Here is a 20,171-nt window from a genome sequence, read left to right on the forward strand (position 1 = left end):
TGAAACATGGAAATAGTGAAAATAGCAGGCATACCAAATAGTCGTTTGTTTCTAATATTTTGAAGGTTCATCAAAGTAACACTAGCATATTGCCAAGTCTTATAACAATCCTAATATCCTGCATTAAGTGTGTCATATGTAATCTTAATTTAGGAAGAAAAGAAAAAAAAAAAAAAGGAAAATCCTGTTATATTGTTGGACCTGAACTCTGAATATGCATGTAATACATTTGATACATACATAATAACTAATTCTGTATACCAATTTTCTTTTACTTCATTTCCAAACTGTGTATAACATTTCTAAGTTGAAACATTGCTAACAGAAAGTGCCAAAGAGTTTTTTTTTTTTTTTTCTTTTTCTTCTTCATCCCCACCCCCCAAAACCTAATTTCTACCTTCAGAATATAACTTAATAAATTTCATTGATGCTTGAAAATGTGAAGAATCTCACAGGACATTATTTCCCTGAATTATGAGTCTTCTGAGCTCACTTGCAATTCCTTGCAACAAAACTGGTTTTTGGATAACTCCATTGATACCAATCTGCATGCACTTCTCCCACAACTCATCTCCCATATTCACGGTCAACGCTACGATCATCGGCCAGTTTCGGCTCCTGAACTTCCGAATCCTCGTGGTGACTTCAAAGCCATCTATGTCAGGCATGTGAAGATCCAAAAGAATGATTTGGAAAGAAGTTCCGGCAGGTCCGATGGCAGTAAGGCATTCGAATCCGGAGGATACGGTGGCTACAATGCAGCCTAATTTCTGAAGCAACTTTTGGGTCACTGCCCTATTTACATCGTCGTTGTCGGCCAATAGAACTTGCAGACCTCTCAACAGAGAATTGGAACCATGACGCTCCGAAAACTCTCCAGGTTCCGAGATGGCTATGCTGATTGATGGTCGTAATTGAAACCGAAGAACGAGGGCCATGCTTTGAGGATAACCATGAGAATTCGGAACCAACCATATGTTGCCTTGCATCAGCTGCCAATAACATAGTAGAAGAGACTAAGTACCATTCATGAATCATGATCCAAATTCAAAACACAAAAGAGAGCAATGGAACCTTATTCATGATCCTAATTCAAATGAATTAAAGAACTAGAACAAAATTATAGTTAACAATTGAATATGGGATATGCTACTATGTTTTAGCATTTCAATTCCTACAAAATTCACAATGCATTACATAAAATTCAAGAGACAAAACAGTCACTAAATGAACTTATGCAGTTCATAACTAGAGATTCAAAACTCAATGACTTAATGTGCATATTTTTTAAGTAGACATAAATAACAAACTTCTTGAAACTCACCTGAACTATCCTTTTGCAAATGCTGAAGCTCAATCGGCCCTCGACCCTATCACTAGAAAATTTCCTAACTCCAAATCCCGAAGAAAACGAGCTCCCAATTTCTGAATCACTACTGTTGATCCCTATCTCAAATCTAATATTTACATCACCACTAGATGAGCTTGGTCTCCAACTTGTCCACCCTTTGTCAGTCCTTCCCTGACTTCCGGTTTCGGCGAAAACTCTAAGTACGAGAGTTCCTTCCCTTTGGCTATGATCCAGAAGGTTCCCAACCATGTGCAAAATTACCTGAAAAACCCTCCTCTCGTCGCCCATTACATTGTCCGGCAAAGACTTCTCGACCTCGACCAGAAAACCAAATCCTCTATAGACACACATGCACTTGGCAAGGCAAGCCGCTTCCTTTATCATCGAATGTAATCTGAAAGACCTTATCTCCAAAGAGAATCTCCCATCATCCTTTGCCGAATTGTCCATGGCATCATTTATCAAGTTCGATAAGACATTGCTCGTCCTTAGCATTGCATCCACGATAAGTTTCTGTTCGCTCTTCAAATTATCGTCTTGCACCATTGAAAGCAATCCCAAAATCGAGTGCATAGGCCTCCTCATCCCATCACTCATGACTTTCTGAAATGAGCTTCTTGCCTGGCTCGCCATCATAGCATCCCTTTTCGCCTGTTGCAAAGCGCGATTTTGTTCCTCCAATTTCTCTCTCATGAGCTGAGACTCTTCCAGAATTGCAGCATGAGATAAAGCCACTGCAACCTGATCAGCAACCACCTTAATTATCTCCAGCTCTTGATTGCTCCAAGATCTAGTCTCTCCACTCGGAAGAATCAATACCAATATTGCATAACATGCCTGCGTTAACTCCGGTGTTCCTCCTTTGAAATTACAAACTCGCAACATTGGCATGCGGATTGCAGCAACCGGTCCAATCTCGCCATTTACACCACTACTTGCACCAGCAAGTGCTGAGTCAGGGCCAAGTATATTCACTCCATCACTTCCTTTAATCTTTACAACGTCCGGATCAGTAATTGGTATAGTAAAATTAAAATTCCTCCTATTTAATTCATGAGTAAGGTTCATCTCTGTTTTCTCAACATTAGGCATCCACACAGCACAAGTCTGCAATCCGAGTGTCTTAGAAAGCTCCACCAAAGTGGTATATAGAATCGTATGCCTATCAAGCGACTTTCGAATCTCCTGAGTGAGCATCCTCACATGGCTTGCAGCCTCCTTTTGCTTCATTATAAGACCAACCTCCCGTCCAAGATCCCACGTCTTTTTCTTCAGCATGAACTCCCTGACCTTCACCTTAAGAAGCATAGGGATCAGCGTGACAAGTGTAATTGCCGTGGCACACGACACCAACGCTGTGAGAATCTTGAAGACGGTGAGCGCCACCATGAGCTGAAAAGTGTGAGGGCCATAAGTCCACCCATTCAACAAATGCGTCAATCCACAAAGAACAATGAAGGCAATGAACTGTATAAGCACCCATTTGAAAGGAACATTTGTGCAACTTATGAAGTAAAGAAGCTCAATGGGGATTGAGAAGTATGCCACAGCAATCAAGAAATCCCCAACTCTCTGGCATTCTAGAATGCTCTCAATAGTCCACAAGCTAGATTCATCATCACAGTTGCATCTTGGAAATCCATTATCTGTTGTTGTTGCAGATACAGTTACCCATAAGAGGAGTGAGCAAATCAACAAGAACCAAGATGCCACTGCTTTTAACATTGATACCAATATATATATGTAGTTCTTGATCTTCAATCCATCTAAGCATATGTCACATATGTAAATTAATTGGCCATAGCTAGAAATCAAAGAAAAAATCTTCCAACAATTTCCTCAAATTGCCTTGACCTGCCAACAAAGCTAAGTAAGATCCAAAGATGGAAAAAACAAAATATGAGATCCTTAAAAAAGGGGAAGGGAAAAAGTAAAAAGACACAATTCTATGACTTTTTTGTTTCACTTCTCTCACTCTTGTGATTTCAGGTTCAACCTTGGTTCATTGTTTCAATCTTATATAGCACCTTATGGATTGGAATGGCATGAATCGGTGAATAACACAGTTGTCAACAGATAAAGATGGCATTCCCCATCAACAAAAAATGCAAATAATTTAAAATTAAAAAAAAAAACATATACAAAAAAAATATATAAGGGATATAAAAAATAAAAAACAAAAAGAATAAAAGAATCAAGGAAATCTAGGCTATTACAAAACCTGGGGGGAAGGCAAAGTCCAAAAAAAAACTATTAAAAAAATCAAAAGTCCAACAACAACGTGTAAGAACTAAGAGCTCTCCCCGAAAAATAAAAAATAACAAAATAAAACCAAAAAAATAAAGAAGCATAATAAAACCCTGTAATGCAGAGCAAAAATAGAGTACCTGAAGAACCATATCTCCTTGAATGCAATCAAATATTCCAGCTTCACATCAGATCTTACCCCTTTTGTGGAACACCAAAATCAAAACTTCAGTTATAGAAACATCAAAGGATCACTCCATCTCCACCACCATCACCACCACCACCATGGGTACCACCAAAGTCCATTGCTTTAGAACAACGTTAAGTGCACCACCATTGAGAACAAAAACAAGTAGAAAGAGCACACACCCAACAACACCAAAATGAAAAAGAACCCGTCTTTATCGTTCAACGACAAGAAGATCAAGATGAAGAAGGAGGAGGAGGAGGGGTTGCTATAAGAGGAAAGCGAGTTGGAGGCTTTTTGTTGAAAAAGGCTTTTGTGTTGAAACGAAAGGAAAGAAGAAATAGATTATTGGGAGAGAAAGAGAGAGAGAATCTTTATGAAGGGTTAGAGAGAGTGAGTATTCTCCATTTTCCAACAATGAGAAACCAGAAAAGAAAACCATGAAAGGAAAGGGAGAAGAGAAGCGCCGTTGTTTCTTGGAAGAAAAAGGAGGTGAGCTGGATTTGAGAGAGAGAAAGAGGGTCCCACATCGTTAACATGAAGAGAACTTAGACGCTCTCAAGAACCAAAACGTCCTCCTCACACCAAAATACATTTGTTTTATTTTTCTCTCACTGCTCTTTCCTTTTCAGTTTTCTGTTCCTCTCTCTCCTCTATTTTATAAAAACGCTCATGTTCTACGTACAAGCGTCTTTTATATAATAAATTCAAATATTCAATCAACTTGACGTAAGTTGAACAAACAAAAATTTTGCAGCACAAAACTTTTTAATAAAAATATAAAATTTATTGATATAGTTTAAATTTATTGATATAATATAAAATTTTTTGTATAAAACACCATTTTTATCGATATTGTATAAAAATTTTTCACATAATATAAAATATTTTTATATAGTACGTAAATTTTTTGTTCATAATACATAAATTTTTATTGTGAATATATTTTATTTTGTTAATTAAATGAGTCAATATTTTAAATACGTGGTCTTTTAAAATTTTTTGTATTGCACACTAAAATTTTTATGTTACACACTAATATTTTGAACATGTGATCTTTTAAAAATTTTTATGTTGTATATTAAAATTTCTGTGATATTCATTAAAATTTATGTATTATTGATCAAAATTTTTGTGTTTTAATTTTCTAAATATTTATAAGAGAAAAAGATGATAAAGACGACAAAAACGATGATGATGATGATGATAATAATAATAATAATAATAAAGGAAGATGAAGAGGGAAAAAAAGAGGAAAAGAAATTAAACAACAACAATGATAGCAAGGATGACGGCTATAGTAATAGCAGTGACGAAGATAAAGGAAAGAGGAGAAGAACCAGGAAGAAGAGTAACAGAAAGAAAAAGAAGTAGTGCCCAATGACTTGGTTGAAACTTACTTTAAAAAACATGCCTAGTTTTATTGTTTAAAAAATATTATGTGTGTACTAACTAAATCAATCATTATATATTTGTATATAAATATATATTATTTAATTCATTTTTAATATGTACTTTATATTTTAATATATATTTTATATTAGTAGTTTATTTTGGTGTACACTTATTATAATTGTTATTTTTATTCTTATATTGTATATTTTAATTAGGATAAAGTATTGTTGAGAATAAGTAGTATGATCAATTCAATCTATCATGTGTCAAATAATTTGTTATTGTTATTATATGTATTTGTTGGTTTACGAATTTTTGCTCGACCAGAGAATCAACAAGATAAAAAAAGACCGCAACCAGGAATCATCAGCATATGTGCTATGTTGAGTGTATAAACGGGGAAGATGTCATCTTTACTGGTTAATGACTCGACTCAAAAGCAAAGTATAAGGAAAGTATCAAGATGAGTAAAAAAAAAAAAACCTATATAGTCATGTTCTTAGAGCAGAAGTACATGTTTCGACACAATACAATTGAAAACTTATGAATAAGAGGTCGATAAAACTTAGAAGTTTAAAAAAGTAAATCTAATGAAGTCGAAGACAAGACAATTATCACGTGTTTTAAGTGCTAAAGTGGAGTGCTCATAATCGCTATAGACGTAAGTTACTTTGCTTGCAAATTAAGTTATAACCAGAACGCAGGATATGATTTAAGGAGTAAGGATAAGGAGTGGAACATAGGACAGAAGGGTGCTTAAGGAATAAGAAAATAGAGTTATAAGAGTGGTCTATAAATTGAGAAAGAATAGAATCAGAAAAGGGAACTTTAATTCAACACTATAATCAAATAAAAGTTCTGCAAAATTTTTAGTCACATTGACACAATGAAAGATCATGAAATGTAAGTGCACGTGAATGTTAGAGTTTGATTCACTTTATTCATTTTTTTTATTATTTTATTACTTTATTTTCAGTTTGGTTTGTTTAGGTTTACTTCACGTTTCTATTATGTTTTTTATTTTTTATCTTTTAGAGTTTTCTGACATCCTACTTATTTGTTTCTTTTTATGTTTAAGAATGTTTGATTTACCATTTGTCTTTAATTCACGATAAATTTCTGTTTGTGCTCATTTATTGGTGATACTACAATTTTAGTATTGTTTTACTATCTGCAAAGTTATTTTTGACATTAAAATCAATAAGTTTCCGGTCAAGCTCATTTCTTTCAAAGAGTTGTATCTATTCTTCAAATTAAGATCATTGATACAAAGTTTGACCGACACCTGATTTAAAATTGGACAAAAATCAAGCGAAACAGTATTATTCAATTAAAGCGTTAATACAACAAGGTCCTTTGATTAAATTTATTGATCTATCTGAATTATTAAATTATAAAAGATTTATCTCTCAATATATACATAATTGTCTTCATTGGATGAAGATTATCAAATTTTATTTTTCTAAATTATGTATATATAGATAGTGCATATAGAAAAATGATTATTGACCTCACTCACTAAGAATTTCTAATGGTTATAATTACTGCATATTTGTCAATAGAATATTCTTAAGATAAATACGGTAACAGAGTTTTCTCTAACCTGCGATGGGTATGGTAATTAACAATGTATGTATTATACCTTAATTTCGGACACCTAATGCCTTAGGGTGCTAGTTGAATGGATATTAGATATGATTTAAATATTTATAGAATTAATGATTAGTCAATAAGAAATATGTCAACTCTCGGTAAAAAGTTTAAACTCTATGATTATAATAATTGGAATTAATAAAACATTAGTCAAAGGGATTAAATGAATGAAGAAATGAGTTTCATAAGTCATTCATAGTTCGTTGTAATAATGGTAACAAGTTAGAATTAACAATTAAATCATACTCTAAGGGTTAACCCAGAGTAAAAAAGATGGAAGGAATTATACTTTATTTTTGTTGGGTTCTTAGTAAAAATCTATTACTTCATAATATCGGGTCGTTAGGAAATGTTGCTAGACGTCAACCTTAATTAGTAAATCTAGTATGACTAATATACTATCTACTTAGTATTGAACTTACGATGTCACATACTAACGAGTGTTCTAATTTTTGCTCAAAAATTACTTAATTATTATTTTAATTTGATCAAATAAATAATTATATTAAAAACTGCTATATGACCAGTAAATATTATCATATTTGGCAAGCATTTGGTGAGCAATAATTTTCATCCATATTTAAAAAATTTTGCACACAAGAAGCATATACCTTGCACCTATATTTACTAAAATTTGTATACACAAATCAATATAATTTGTACTCACGTTTATCAAAGTTTGCACACAAGAGTTAATAAAATTTATTTATTAAAAATAATTTATATTTATGTTGGTTAAACAATGGCAAAAACACTAAATATTGATCACCCCAAAAATTTCTCTTAGATTAATTCAAATAGAATATTATTATATTCATTTGCTAGCACCAAAAATATAATAATAATAATAATAATAATAATAATAATAATAATAATTATTATTATTTTATTATTATTATTATTATTATTATTATTATTATTATTATTATTATTATTATTATTATTATTATGTTAATTAAGAATATTAAATGAGAATTAAAAATAATTAATTATTTAATTTTTAAGTTTAAATTTTAAGTTTGGATGAGATCTTAACTGATTATGTTTTAAATTGAATTATGAAATAATTCATTAAATTGAAAAGGTTTAAGTTTGAAATAACAAGATATAATTTAAATTTAAAATAAAATTCAAATTTAAAATTTAATAACAAATCTGATTCTATATATATATATATATATAAGAGTAAAGGAAAGAGAAATTTTATTCCTTTACCTTTATACACATAAATATATGTGAGTCTAATTTTTTGAGAAAAATTTTACATTGCAAAGAGGTTTCTCAATTTCACACAAATGTCTATTGCTCAAGAAGTTAACAGCAAAATTTGGTATCAGTGTAAATACGCATAGCGCCCTCGTACTATCGAAAGAGAAAGTTGTTTTTACTAACGTACTCAAGTATTTGGATCTAATATATGTTATTTGAATAATATTTAAGTATAAAATAGATCTTTATGGTTACTTTATTTTTGTTCACTACGTGTCACTTATAATATTTTAAGTACTATTTTGGTCCCTAATGTTTCGAATGTGCTATTTCAATCCTAAAAGGTTTCAAACGAATACGATGTTGTCCTGTCATTAAATTTGACTTGAGTAATTAAGGAAAAAACTTTTATATTAGTGATTATTAGTGGGTTGATTTTATTTACATATTAAAATTAAATGTTATATTAACTCTTAAATATGCTAATTGGTCATGTCAAATTCAACTTTGGGACAATATTGAATCTATTTAAAAAATTTTGGTACTAAGATAAAATGTTGGAAACTAAAATAGTACTTTATCCTTTTATTATTGATAATTTTTTTTTTTGGTATTCTTCAACTCAACAGGTTAAGAATTAACTTTCACAAATCGGAGTTATATTTAAGGATTTGTTGTTGACGAATGAATTGTGTTATGTATATGGTAGAATTTAAACTATTGACACTTACTTAAAATTTTAAACAAACGAATGAGTTAACCACTCAACTAACTCAAATATTGATTATTATAAATAATTACTCTAATACTTTCTGAAAATTAGAAATAAATTTATTTAAATATAAAATATTATATTTAAATTAAATTTTAAATAATCAATTTATCATATTATTTATATTTTTACTAAATGATAAAATTTTAAAAATATTAATAATTCTATAATAATTTAATATTTATTTCAAAAAATTATTTTTACTCAAATTTTAATTATATATTAATTTAGTTAAATGTATAATTATTTTATATGTTAAAAATATGAAAAAACTATTTTATAATGGTAAAAAAGAGAATAATTTTTTCTAATTTCAAAAATATTGAAATAATTACCTTTATTATTTATATTTTTTTAGAGTAAACCACAGCACAAATGGTGTTATTTTATGGTTTGGATGATCTACCTAATCTCTTAAAATTTATCGGTAGTGCTATTTATGTTATATTAGTAAATTAATAAGTATAAAAGTATCAATGAATCTACAGTAATTGTTATTAAATAAATAAGTATAATAATAATAAATTTAAAATTAATTATGATAATAAATAGTTTTTAACTAAATAAATGTAATAATAATAATTTATATTTCTCTGGTACCTAGATATGGTAGATACGTTTATCAACACATATAACGTGTTTTACTATTTATCTATTTTCATTATTATTAGGAAATTTTATTAATGTTGGGTGATAGTGGAAAGAAGTCATTTTGAGGAGAGCTGGATATTCATGGAACTCGATCTTTACAAATCTCGAAAGTGATAAGATCTATTTAGAGTTGTGGACAAATTATTTTATTATGTTGTAGCACATTTATGTAAATTTAGAACGAAAGAGACTTAGTATTTTTTTTATTTTAATTCATTAAGATTTTTTACAATCAAATATTATGTATTCTTTTAGTTTATACGTCAATATATAGAAAATTTATCTTTTAATTTAGATATAGATTTAATACTTTTGTTACGATTTGTAAATGTCATACGAACATTTCAATGAATGAAAGTTGTTCTTTCAAAAAAAAAGATAATTATTGATTTAGAAAGTTTTTCATAACTTGTGAAAACACATTTTTTTAATTATTTCGCAAGTTACAAAAATTTCATCGTTAATGCTCAAATAGATATTACAAAATTTTTTTTATATGGAAAGGGTAATGGTGTTTTTATCCAATATTGATATTTCGGGGATGTTTTGCATATTTGTGGGTAAACTCAACATATAAGGGGCGTGTTAACACAGCGCTGTCAAAGTGAACCAGAATTCGTCACAGACGTGGAGGCTCCCCGGCAACACGGGGGCGTGCTAAGCAGAGATGTCAGCCAGGTTTTGCAGACTTCGTCACAGATATAGAGGCTCCAAGTCATCACGTGGGGGTGTGTTGCTCAAAGATTCCATACAACTTTTTCAGAGATTTTCACACGTTTCCGAGGAGTTGCAGAGTTCTTTGTAACACGAGGAGGGCATGTTAAAGTTATACCTGCATGCAGAGAACATCTCCTTTCTTTGAAAAAAAGTAACACAGGGTTGAAGTTTTTTAAATTGAGATCAACACTCCTTTATGAAACTAAAATTTGGAGAAGAGAGGGATTTGGTTTGTTTAAAGAGGGATTTGCAGAGAAAAGTCTCTGAAGAAGAAGAAGAGAATTAATAATGTGTTGAAAAAAAAGTGATTTTATACATAAAAAAAAAATATTATTAGTTTATATTAATCAGAGATGGTTCGTAATTATATAGTATCCAAAGAACATATTAGCAATTCTTTGGATCATCTAATTTATGTAAGTTGATCAATTTTTTTTATGTATTTAAATTTTTTAATTTTAATTAATGTTATTTTTTAGTGTTAGATGATAATGATATAGCATTATTATTTTCGTATTATTATTTTTACTTAGCTTGTATTTAGTATTATTTATTAAATTTAATAAATAATATAAATATTAAACTATTTTTGAATAATATTTTTATTTTTTCAGTATAATATTATTTTATTTAATATTTGTAATTAATAAATAAAAAATAATATAAATATGAATATATAATTTTTTGAATTTTTTTGTTATAATAATGTGATTATTTTTTGTAAATTTGATAAATAATTTAAATATTAATAAATAAATATTATTATTAAACGAATTTCTGATCTTGTATTTTAATAAATATTTATATTTTTATTTAGAATCAGTAATAAAAATATTAATAAATATTTTTTATTTGTAAAAATAATAAATAGTATAAATATCAAAAAAAGAATAATTTTCTTCGATTATTTGTTATCATAATTATTTGAGGATAACAATTATTATATTTTATTGTCTGTTTATTAAAAGTAATAAATAATATAATTATTAATAAATAAATTTTTTAGTTAGGTATTTACATTAGTAAATAAATAGTATAATATAATATTTTTTATTTTATTTTATATTGATGTAAATTAGTATAAGAAAAAATTATTTGTTATAATCTTCATTCATTTAAACTAATAAATATATTTAACGAATAAATATATTTTTGTTGTACTAGCCTAACAGGAATTTTATGGTCCGTAAACTTGATCTACCGAAGACATGAAATTCGATAGTAGAAAACTCCTTACGAGCAACAGAATTCTACCACGTTTCGAGAATTAGGGTGATTAGAGAATTTTATCCCTTACTATCTGCTCTCGTGGAAAGATGGAGGCCGGAAACTCACACCTGTGTATTGCCGGTGGATGAGGTTACCGTTATATTGGAAGACGTGGCTCACATATTTGGCCTACCGATTGATGGAGAGGTTGTGAGCGGCTGGACAGATAGCAGTCACAAATTTTTGTAGAGTCAGAGCATCGTGATTTTCGACAACGAACCCGTTGTGAGTAGTTCCTCCAAATCTTATGTAAAGCTGACATAGATTTGTTGTATCAGATATGCAGAGCTATTGGACACTTTAGACTGTATTTAGAGATACGTCAGATGCTATATTTTCTATTTTATGGGGTTCGACCTTATTTGTAGATAAGTCCATGGCATATGCTCACGAGAAGTATTTATTGTTACTTTGCGATTTTCAGCGGATCCACACTTACAGTTGGGGGCAGCATGTCTTGCGCATCTTTACAGGACACTGTGTCGTGCATCATGGTATGATACTAAGGAGATGGATGGCCCTCTTAATTTTTTGTTTGTTTGGACATAGGAGCGAATGCCATGTATTGCGCCCGTTCCGAGACAGCACCTTCCAGTAGCTGACATACCAGTTTCTCGGAGGTAACAATTCCTATTTTAGTTTTGTATTCTATTGATGATGCATATTTGATTGACGGCACGCATTTTTTAATTTTTTCAATGTTATGTGTTGTAGGTGGAGTCATTCCGCACGATCCACAATGTAGTTATCAAGACCACATCAATATTTAGGCAAGAAATAGACTACATGGACAAAATTAATGTTTTTGCTTTGTGGGTTAATATCTAACATTAATATTAGGTTTCTAATTTTCTAATAATATGTTGAAGTTTGTGCCGTATGAAGGATTGATCATACCCGACGAGCTACATGGACACCTTAAGGTGTGAGACACTGTTGCTCTGTTATTGTCGATCGAGTGTGTCGAATGGCACCCTGCGAACTGAGTGATGCATTAGTTCGAGTATGCACAACCCGTCCCAGAGCTAGCAAAAGTCATTCTATCGGAAGAGCATTGCATCACTCTTCGCAAAGTGCAACTTCATGACTGGAAAGTTTGACATGAGGAATGGATAGAGGAATGGGGCAACCGCCATGACACTTAATTGCGGGAATCTGCACCCCCTTCCGACTTAGGACTTTAGACCGTTGGCTGAGTATCGTGATTTGTACATGGATTTGTTCAGCCATCTGCTGAGATTATCAGAGCAAGTTCCTCATCATCAACCTCAGCCACCTGTAATAACCAGAATAATCGTTTTAATAAAATAATAATTTTATATTGCTCGGAATAGGTTCAAAAATATAGAAATGATATTTTGAAAACAAAAAGGTGAAATTTGAATTCAATGAATTTTTCTAAATGGAAAAAAGTATCTTTTATGGAAATTTTTTGTAAAAATGTGTACCGGTGCTTAAGCCAGCAGTACCGGTTCTAGTTTGACTGGAACCGCATATTGAGAAAAATAAGATTTTGAAAATTGAATTTATTGTTTTAAAAGGACAAAAATAATTTAGAATTGAAAACCGGACACTAATCTTAAAGGTTTTGGCCTAAAGTGGGCCAAACGGACCAAAAATACTTAGCGGATTGGACCGGACCCAAGTCCAACATATAAATACCATAACTAATGAGCATTCAGCTCATTTTCACCAAGAAACAAAGAAATGGGCGCTGAACTTGTGAAGAGAAGAAGGAACCCTTTTTACTATTCATCTCCTCCTTCTTTTGGCCATAACATGAGTTACGAAGCTCCGATTGACGAGCCATTTATGGTCACGCGAAACTCCCGTCGAGCTCTTCGTTTCTATCTAAGAAAATCTGGTAAAAACTCAAAACTCATGCTCTAGTTTCTGCCCTAATGAAATCTGTAATTTTATGTTTGGTTTTTGAGTAGATTTTGTAATTTTATTTGTTTATGGGTGATCTAGCATTAGAATATTATTGGGTTTTGCCCCTAATCTCATTGGGTAAGGTAAGGTCTTACTAAACCATTGTGTTTAGTTATTTTTATGAATCCTAGGTTTGATGTTGGTATGTTGTATGATGTTAGATTGAGGTTTGATGTTTGTTGGAGTGAGCTTGATGGTTTTAGAGCCTTGAGTTTGAGCTTGGTGTTTCGAGTTGTGTGGGAATCGGCCAAGGTATGGTTTTAGTTTCCTTTATATAATATGTAATGTTTTTGGAAACTTAAGCTAGTGGACTATAGGATAGGTTGTTGCTATTTTAAAACTTCAAAACTCTGTTGTATTCAGTTTGACTAGCCGGCCTAAACTCCACAGGCTATGACTAGTCCTATTTTTGTATATCATACTTATATATATCATGTTTACTTTAATTATTACCTTTTGTATCCTAGAGCTATCGACAAGTTTTTATATTTGTTATGTCTTGTTCTGTCCGTGCCTACGCGTTTAGAATCGGGTGTAAATATTTCGCATATTGTAATTCCACTTTATGCGACTTTGAGCTTTATTTCTTCGTCGAGCTTCTAGTTACATAAATCCTTGGACATATATTATATATTAGAAGCTTTAGAGATGCCGTGACACTTTGTTATCCTTTACTTTACGGCTAGAGGTAAGGTTTAGGGTAACGGGGTGTTACATTTAGTGGTATCAGAGCGATTCGTCTTCGTGAGCCTGAGGGATGGACCGATTGTGTTTCGTTGCACACTCTGGGTCGTTTTTCTTTTATGCTATTTAGGTTATCTGCTTGATATGCATAGCATGCTTGTTTGTGAGTGCCTTTGGGGGATAATTGAAGCACTAGGCTTGAGATATTGAGACTGGTCACCTCGGTATCGATTGTTTGGTATAGACAGGATCCCAAATAGCAACTCGCAGAAGAGGTCAATCACGTTAACAAAGAGATAGTGAGAATGATTAACCTAGTCTATGCATTACAAGCTCAACATGTTCCGGAAAACCAGTTCGTGGAGTTTGCGGCATATCAATTGATTGGTGAGGCTCAGCATTGGTGGCAGGGAGACTGCCGACTGATGCAGCTACAGACTAAAGATAAATGCTTTTGAGGTTTTTGATTAGGATTTTTTATTTTTAACCGGTATGGCCTTGAACCTTGTTTGAAAAAGTTTTAAAGTTTAGAATTATTTTGAAATTTGGTTTAGAACTTTTGGTTTAAATGATTTGGTTTTGAAACAAGGTCAAAACTTTTGGTTTGAATGATATGTTTAAAAAGAAAAGTAAGTTCTATGATTTTGTTAAGTTGTGAAATTGGTTTATAAATTAACTTATCGAAAGTGATTTTGATTGATCTAAGGATAAATGATTTATGAGTCTTTGAAAAAAAAAAGGGTTTAACATTGAACCGGTTTATATCGAACTTGTTTTGAAGGTTTTGGAAAAATGTTATAAAAGCAGTATTTGGTTTAAAGGAAAAATTATGTTCGACGTAGTGGAGTAATTCAAGTTATTAGTGACAAATAATCAGATTGACGTAGCGGAAGGCGAGAGGGAACATCGGCACGGTAGGACTATGGTGGACGAGAGGCTTTGATGACTCATTTGGGTTGACAACGTTGGTAGTAAAATGTTTCGTGGAGAGTATATCACGCGATTCAAAATTTGGGGACAAAATTCCTAATTAGGATGGGAGAATGTAATAACCGGAATAACCGTTTTAATAAAATGATAATTTTATACTGCCCGGAATAGGTTCGAAAATATAGAAATGATATTTTGAAAACAAAAAGGTGAAATTTGAATTCAATGAATTTTTCTGAGTGGGAAAAAATATCTTTTATGAAAATTTTTTGTAAAAATGCGTACCGGTGCTTAAGCCGGCAGTACCGGTTCTAGTTTGAACGGAACCACGTATTGAGAAAAATAAGATTTTGAAAATTGAATTTATTGTTTTGAAAGGACAAAAATAATTTAGAATTAAAAATCGGACACTAATTTGAAAGGTTTTGGCCCAAAATGGGCCAAACGGACCAAAAATACTTAGTGGGTTGGACTGGGCCCACATTGGATCCAAGTCCAACATATAAATACCCTAACTAATGAGCATGGAGCTCATTTTCATCAAGAAACAAAGAAAGGGGCGCTGAACTTGTGAAGAGAAGAAGGAACCCTTTTTACTATCCATCTCCTCCTTCTTTTGGCCATAACTTGAGCTACGGAGCTCCGATTGATGAGCTGTTTGTGGTCATGCGAAGCTCTCGTCGAGCTCTTCGTTTATATTTAAGAAAATCTGGTAAGAATTCAAAACTTATGCTCCAATTTCTTCCCTAATTGAATCTGCAATTTTACGTTAGATTTTGTGATTTTGTTTGTTTAGGGGTGATCTAGCATTGATATTGGGTTTTGCCCCTAATCTCATTGGGTAAGGTAAGGTCTCACTAAATCCTTGTGTTTAGTTATTTTTATGAATCCTAGGTTTGATGTTGGTATGTTGGTATGATGTTAGATTGAGATTTGATGTTTATTGGAATGAGCTTGATGGTTTTGGATCCCTGAGTTTGAGCTTGGTGTTTCGAGTTGCGTGAGAATCGGCCAAGGTATGGTTTCGATTTCCTTTATGTAATATGTAATATTTCTGCAAACTTAGGCTAGTGGACTACATGACTCTGTTGTATTCAGTTTGACTAGCCGGCCTAAACTCTGCAGGCTGTGACTAATCCTCTTTTTATATATCATACTTATATGTATATCATGTTTACTTTAATTATTACCTTGTGTATTCTGAAGCTATTGATAAGGTTTTATATTTATTATGTCTTATTCTGTCCGTGCCTACGCATTTAGTATCGGGTGTGAATGTTTTGCGTATTGTAATTCCACTTTATGCAACTTTGAGCTTTATTCCTTCATCGGACTTCTAGTTAGATAAATCCTTGGACATATATTATAAGCTTTAGAACTAGTAACAGGGTGTTATACTACCAGCACCTCAGGGACCACAGTATGTAGTGTTTGAACCATTTTTTTATTATCTCCACAGTCAGCACAACTGATACAATCAGCACAGCCATGACGGCCAGGTCATCACACGACCAGTTCAGCGACCATGGTGAGCCCAATCGTCGCAGCCATCATAGTCAGCACAACCACCATGGCCAATCCAGCTACCACGGCGAGCCTAGCCGTTGCAGCCGTCGCAGTCAGCACAGCTGTCACAGTTAGGGCTGGCAATACATATTACCCGCAGGTACCCAACCCGTTTGGGTAAGGTAGAGTGCGGTCCGAGTAGGCCTGCGGGCGTATCCCCTATATATAACATGTTTTATAAAAGTTATATACATAGTGAAGGAGGTGAGAGTTAAACCCTCAACCTCCTTCATGTGCAGCAAGTGAGCAACTACTAAGCTAGCTAGTTACTTTGGCAATATATAGCATTTGTATATTTATGAAGTTAACATAAAATAAAAATTAAACAAAAATAAAAATCATATATAATTCATCATTCAGAAATCAGAAACCCTAAGACTAAGTGGGAGCGCCGTTTCTTCCCAAAGCCACAAGCCTCACCGCAAGCCCCAACTCTCGTTGGGTCCTTCCTCGTTCCTCCATTGCTGCAACTCTTCTTCTTCCTCCGTGCTCTTCTTGCAACGCCGCTGCTTCGTGCCCTTCTCTCCTCTCTACACCGCTGCTCCGTGCTCTTCTTGGTATTTTTCAGCATGCTTATTTGTTCTTCATGTAATGTTTAGTTCTTGTAAATTTTGTGCTCATCATGTTGATTCGTTTAGTTGGTTGGACATGAAAATTGGGGCTTTACTTTGCGTTTGAATTTGTGACTTTGTTTTCCTACTGATTTATCCTTTTTAACACACTTTTGGTCTTGACTGAAAATTTTCTCAAAGTGATCTTTGACTTGCAATATTTTGGGTTCTTTTTATAATTTATTTATTTATTAGAGATTTTGCTCCTTCTCTGTATTCAAAAGATTATAGTTCTAGTTCTAGGGTTCATGCTTTTTCTGTTTCTGTTGGTATTTTTTTTTTGGCTAGTTGGTTCCTCCTTCAACTCTGTGCCCATGAGGCCATGATTGATTTTTCCCATTTTTTTAAATTAACTATGATGAATGTAACCGGCTCCTTCGTTGATCTTTTTTTTTTTTCGTTTGAATAGATTCATATTAAATTGGCTTTTTGTATATTGCATTTGCTTGTTTATTGGTCTTTGTCCATCTCAACTTGACTTGTTTTAAGACAACAATTCTTGCAGTTTTTGTGCTTGTTCTAAATCTTAAAGATTTTTCAGCATGCTTGAATTTTTAATGTTTATTATTTATTTTACTATTGTGTAGGCAATAATGGATAGTACCAATATGGATGTAGTGGCTCAAGAACAACAAGAAGAAACTCCTATTGAAGAATCTGCTAATTTTGTTCCGGACGAGTCTGTCTCAGTTGAAAATAGCAACAAATCTTTATTGAAAAGTGTTTATTGGTAATACTTTAGAGGGAGAAGAATGGAAGGCAAAGTGCAACCATTGTAAGTCTGTTATTGGTACCAATCCAAGGAATAGGACTACAAATTTGAAGAAACATGTGCTCCATTATTGTAAGAGAATAAAATTAGCAAATTCAAGACAATCAACAATTGCCGAATCTCTTCAAAGACATGGAAAGAATAGTTCAGATGCTTTTATATTTGATGCATCTCACACAAGAAAATTGATTGCCAACTTCATTTGTATGCATGAGTATCCTTTGTCATATGTGGATCATGTTGCAACAAGGGAAGTGTTTGCTTTAATACAACCAACGTTTAAGATGCCAAACCAAAACATAATCAAAAAGGATATCTTTGAAATGTACGAAGTGGAGAAGCTTAACATAAACAAGATGATGGATGCAAATGATAGTCGAGTAGCTATTACAACTGACATGTGGACTTCCAACTAGGAAAAAAGATACATGGTTGTTACAGCACACTACATTGATAGTTCATGGAATTTGCAAATGCGAGTATTGAGGTAATACCTTAAACTTTACTTCTAGTATAAGATATGCTTTCTAATGCTTGATGTACTTGTGATATTTTTTTATTTGATATAGTTTTAACAATTTTCAGCTTTACTTATGTTCCTGTTCCTCATTCAAGTGAAGTTCTCTCTAATGCATTAATGAAAGTTTTGTTGGAGTGGAACTCAGATAGAAAATTATCAACTATTACATTGGATAATTGTTCTACAAATGATGCTATGATTGATGTGTTGTTGGGACGTCTAAACTCAAATTATTTATTGCTAGAGGGTAAGTTATTGCATATGCGTTGCTGTGCTCATATTTTAAACCTAATTGTGAAGGATGGTTTCAATTTAGTTAAAGAAAGTGTGGAGAAAATTCGTAATAGTGTGGTGTATTAGACTTCAACTAGTAAAAGACATGAAACCTTTGTGAGTTGGTGTAGTAAGTTAGGTGTTCCTTTTACAAAAAAAATTATCTCTTGATTGTATGACTAGATGGAATTCACTTATGTGATGTTAGAAACTGCATGGTTGTACAAAGATGCCTTTGCTCGACTAAAACAAAAAGACTCCAATTATAAAAGTGTGCCAAGTAATGAGAAATGGAAACTTGCAAAAGAAATTTGTGGTAAATTAAAACTTTTTTATGATGTGACTTAGTTGTTTTCTGGAACTCAAGTTCTAACTGCCAACATTTACTTTAATAAAGTATGTGATATACATGTTGGATTGGAAAAATAGGCTGTTTCTCCTAACCCAGTTATTAATAGCATGGCATGTATGATGAAGAGAAAGTTCGATAAGTATTGGGAAGAAATTCATAGAATTATGAGTGTTGCTACAATTCTAGATCTTAGGTATAAGCTTGATAGGATTGAATATAAGTTTGCTAAGGTATGTGAAGATCCTAATGAATGCACAAGGAAAGTTGAGAGAATCAAACAGACATGTTATGAGTTACTTCATGAATATCAAAAGAATACATCTAATTTAAGTAATATGTCAGTGGAATCTACACAAGAGCTTAGGGTTAATGCAGATGAAGATGATGATGTTGGTTATCAATTGTATATTAGACAAAAGAAGAAGGAAAAAAGTTCATTTGTGAAGATGAAATTTGATCACTATGTAGAGGAAGATGTTCATCCTCTAACTCCTGATTTTGATATATTAGTTTGGTGGAAGATAAATGGAGTTAGGTTTCCAACTCTTCAAAAAATTGCAAGAGACATATTTGCCATTCCTGTGTCTACTGCTGCTTCTGAGTCTTCTTTTAGCACAAGTGGCCATATAATTGCTACTCATCGTGGTAGCCTTCATGAAGATACGGTAGAGGCTTTTATATGCAATCAAAATTGGTTGTTGGCAGCATATTATAAAAGAGGTTATTTATGTTTTCAATTTTTTAATTTGTTTAGAAATTATAATTATGTTAAAATTATATATAATAAAATTGTTGTATTTGATTTTTAGGTGGAAAACCTGATTATCAAACTGCAAATAAAGATGATGATGCATTTTCTGAACTGACAGAAGAATAATGTTGTAAGAACTTGGAATTAGAAGAAATGTTTGAAGACATTTATCTTTGTTTATGTTATTTTAATTTTATTAATAACTTGATAATTATGCTATTTGTAATTTTATGTTGGATTGTTTAGGACTTTATTGTTTTTAATTTTAATTTAAACTTAGTTTTTTATTTTATTAATATAACAATATGTATGTTTGTAATTTTATGTTG

General features: G+C 32.0%; 2 protein-coding genes across 3 annotated transcripts; one reads left to right on the forward strand and one right to left on the reverse strand.

Moving 5' to 3' along the window:
- Positions 1-215: 215 nt before the first annotated feature.
- On the reverse strand, positions 216-4,484 carry LOC107617935 (ethylene receptor 2). 2 transcript variants are annotated; one of them, XM_016319828.3, is made up of 3 exons: positions 3,739-4,484; positions 1,325-3,205; positions 216-992 (listed from the first exon to the last, which is right to left on the reverse strand). In XM_016319828.3, the coding sequence occupies exons 2-3, from the start codon at positions 3,074-3,076 to the stop codon at positions 450-452; spliced, it is 2,295 nt and encodes a 764-aa protein (XP_016175314.1). In that variant the 5' UTR covers positions 3,077-3,205; positions 3,739-4,484; the 3' UTR covers positions 216-449. The 2 variants fall into 2 exon arrangements, with proteins under 2 accessions (XP_016175314.1, XP_016175315.1); XM_016319829.3 differs by having other exon boundaries at positions 1,325-3,217; positions 3,739-4,415.
- A 14,714-nt stretch (positions 4,485-19,198) lies between these two features.
- On the forward strand, positions 19,199-19,968 carry LOC148546352 (zinc finger BED domain-containing protein RICESLEEPER 3-like). The gene is made up of 2 exons (XM_088499192.1): positions 19,199-19,811; positions 19,901-19,968. Exons 1-2 carry the CDS (start codon positions 19,199-19,201, stop codon positions 19,966-19,968), a joined length of 681 nt encoding a protein of 226 aa, XP_088355318.1.
- The last annotated feature ends 203 nt before the right edge of the window (positions 19,969-20,171 follow it).

This window comes from Arachis ipaensis, chromosome B9, assembly GCF_059453495.1.
Source record: "Arachis ipaensis isolate K30076 ecotype BB chromosome B9, ASM5945349v1, whole genome shotgun sequence".
NCBI lineage: Eukaryota > Viridiplantae > Streptophyta > Magnoliopsida > Fabales > Fabaceae > Arachis > Arachis ipaensis.

Bases quoted from the DNA above. Each gene is read 5' to 3' on its own strand.
- LOC107617935 (XM_016319828.3), bottom strand. From the start codon at position 3,076: ATGTTAAAAGCAGTGGCATCTTGGTTCTTGTTGATTTGCTCACTCCTC. The intron at 993-1,324 runs GTGAGTTTCAAG...TGTTATTGGCAG, and splicing joins TTTGCAAAAGGATAGTTCAG to CTGATGCAAGGCAACATATG.
- LOC148546352 (XM_088499192.1), top strand. From the start codon at position 19,199: ATGGCATGTATGATGAAGAGAAAGTTCGATAAGTATTGGGAAGAAATT. The intron at 19,812-19,900 runs GTTATTTATGTT...TTTGATTTTTAG, and splicing joins GGCAGCATATTATAAAAGAG to GTGGAAAACCTGATTATCAA.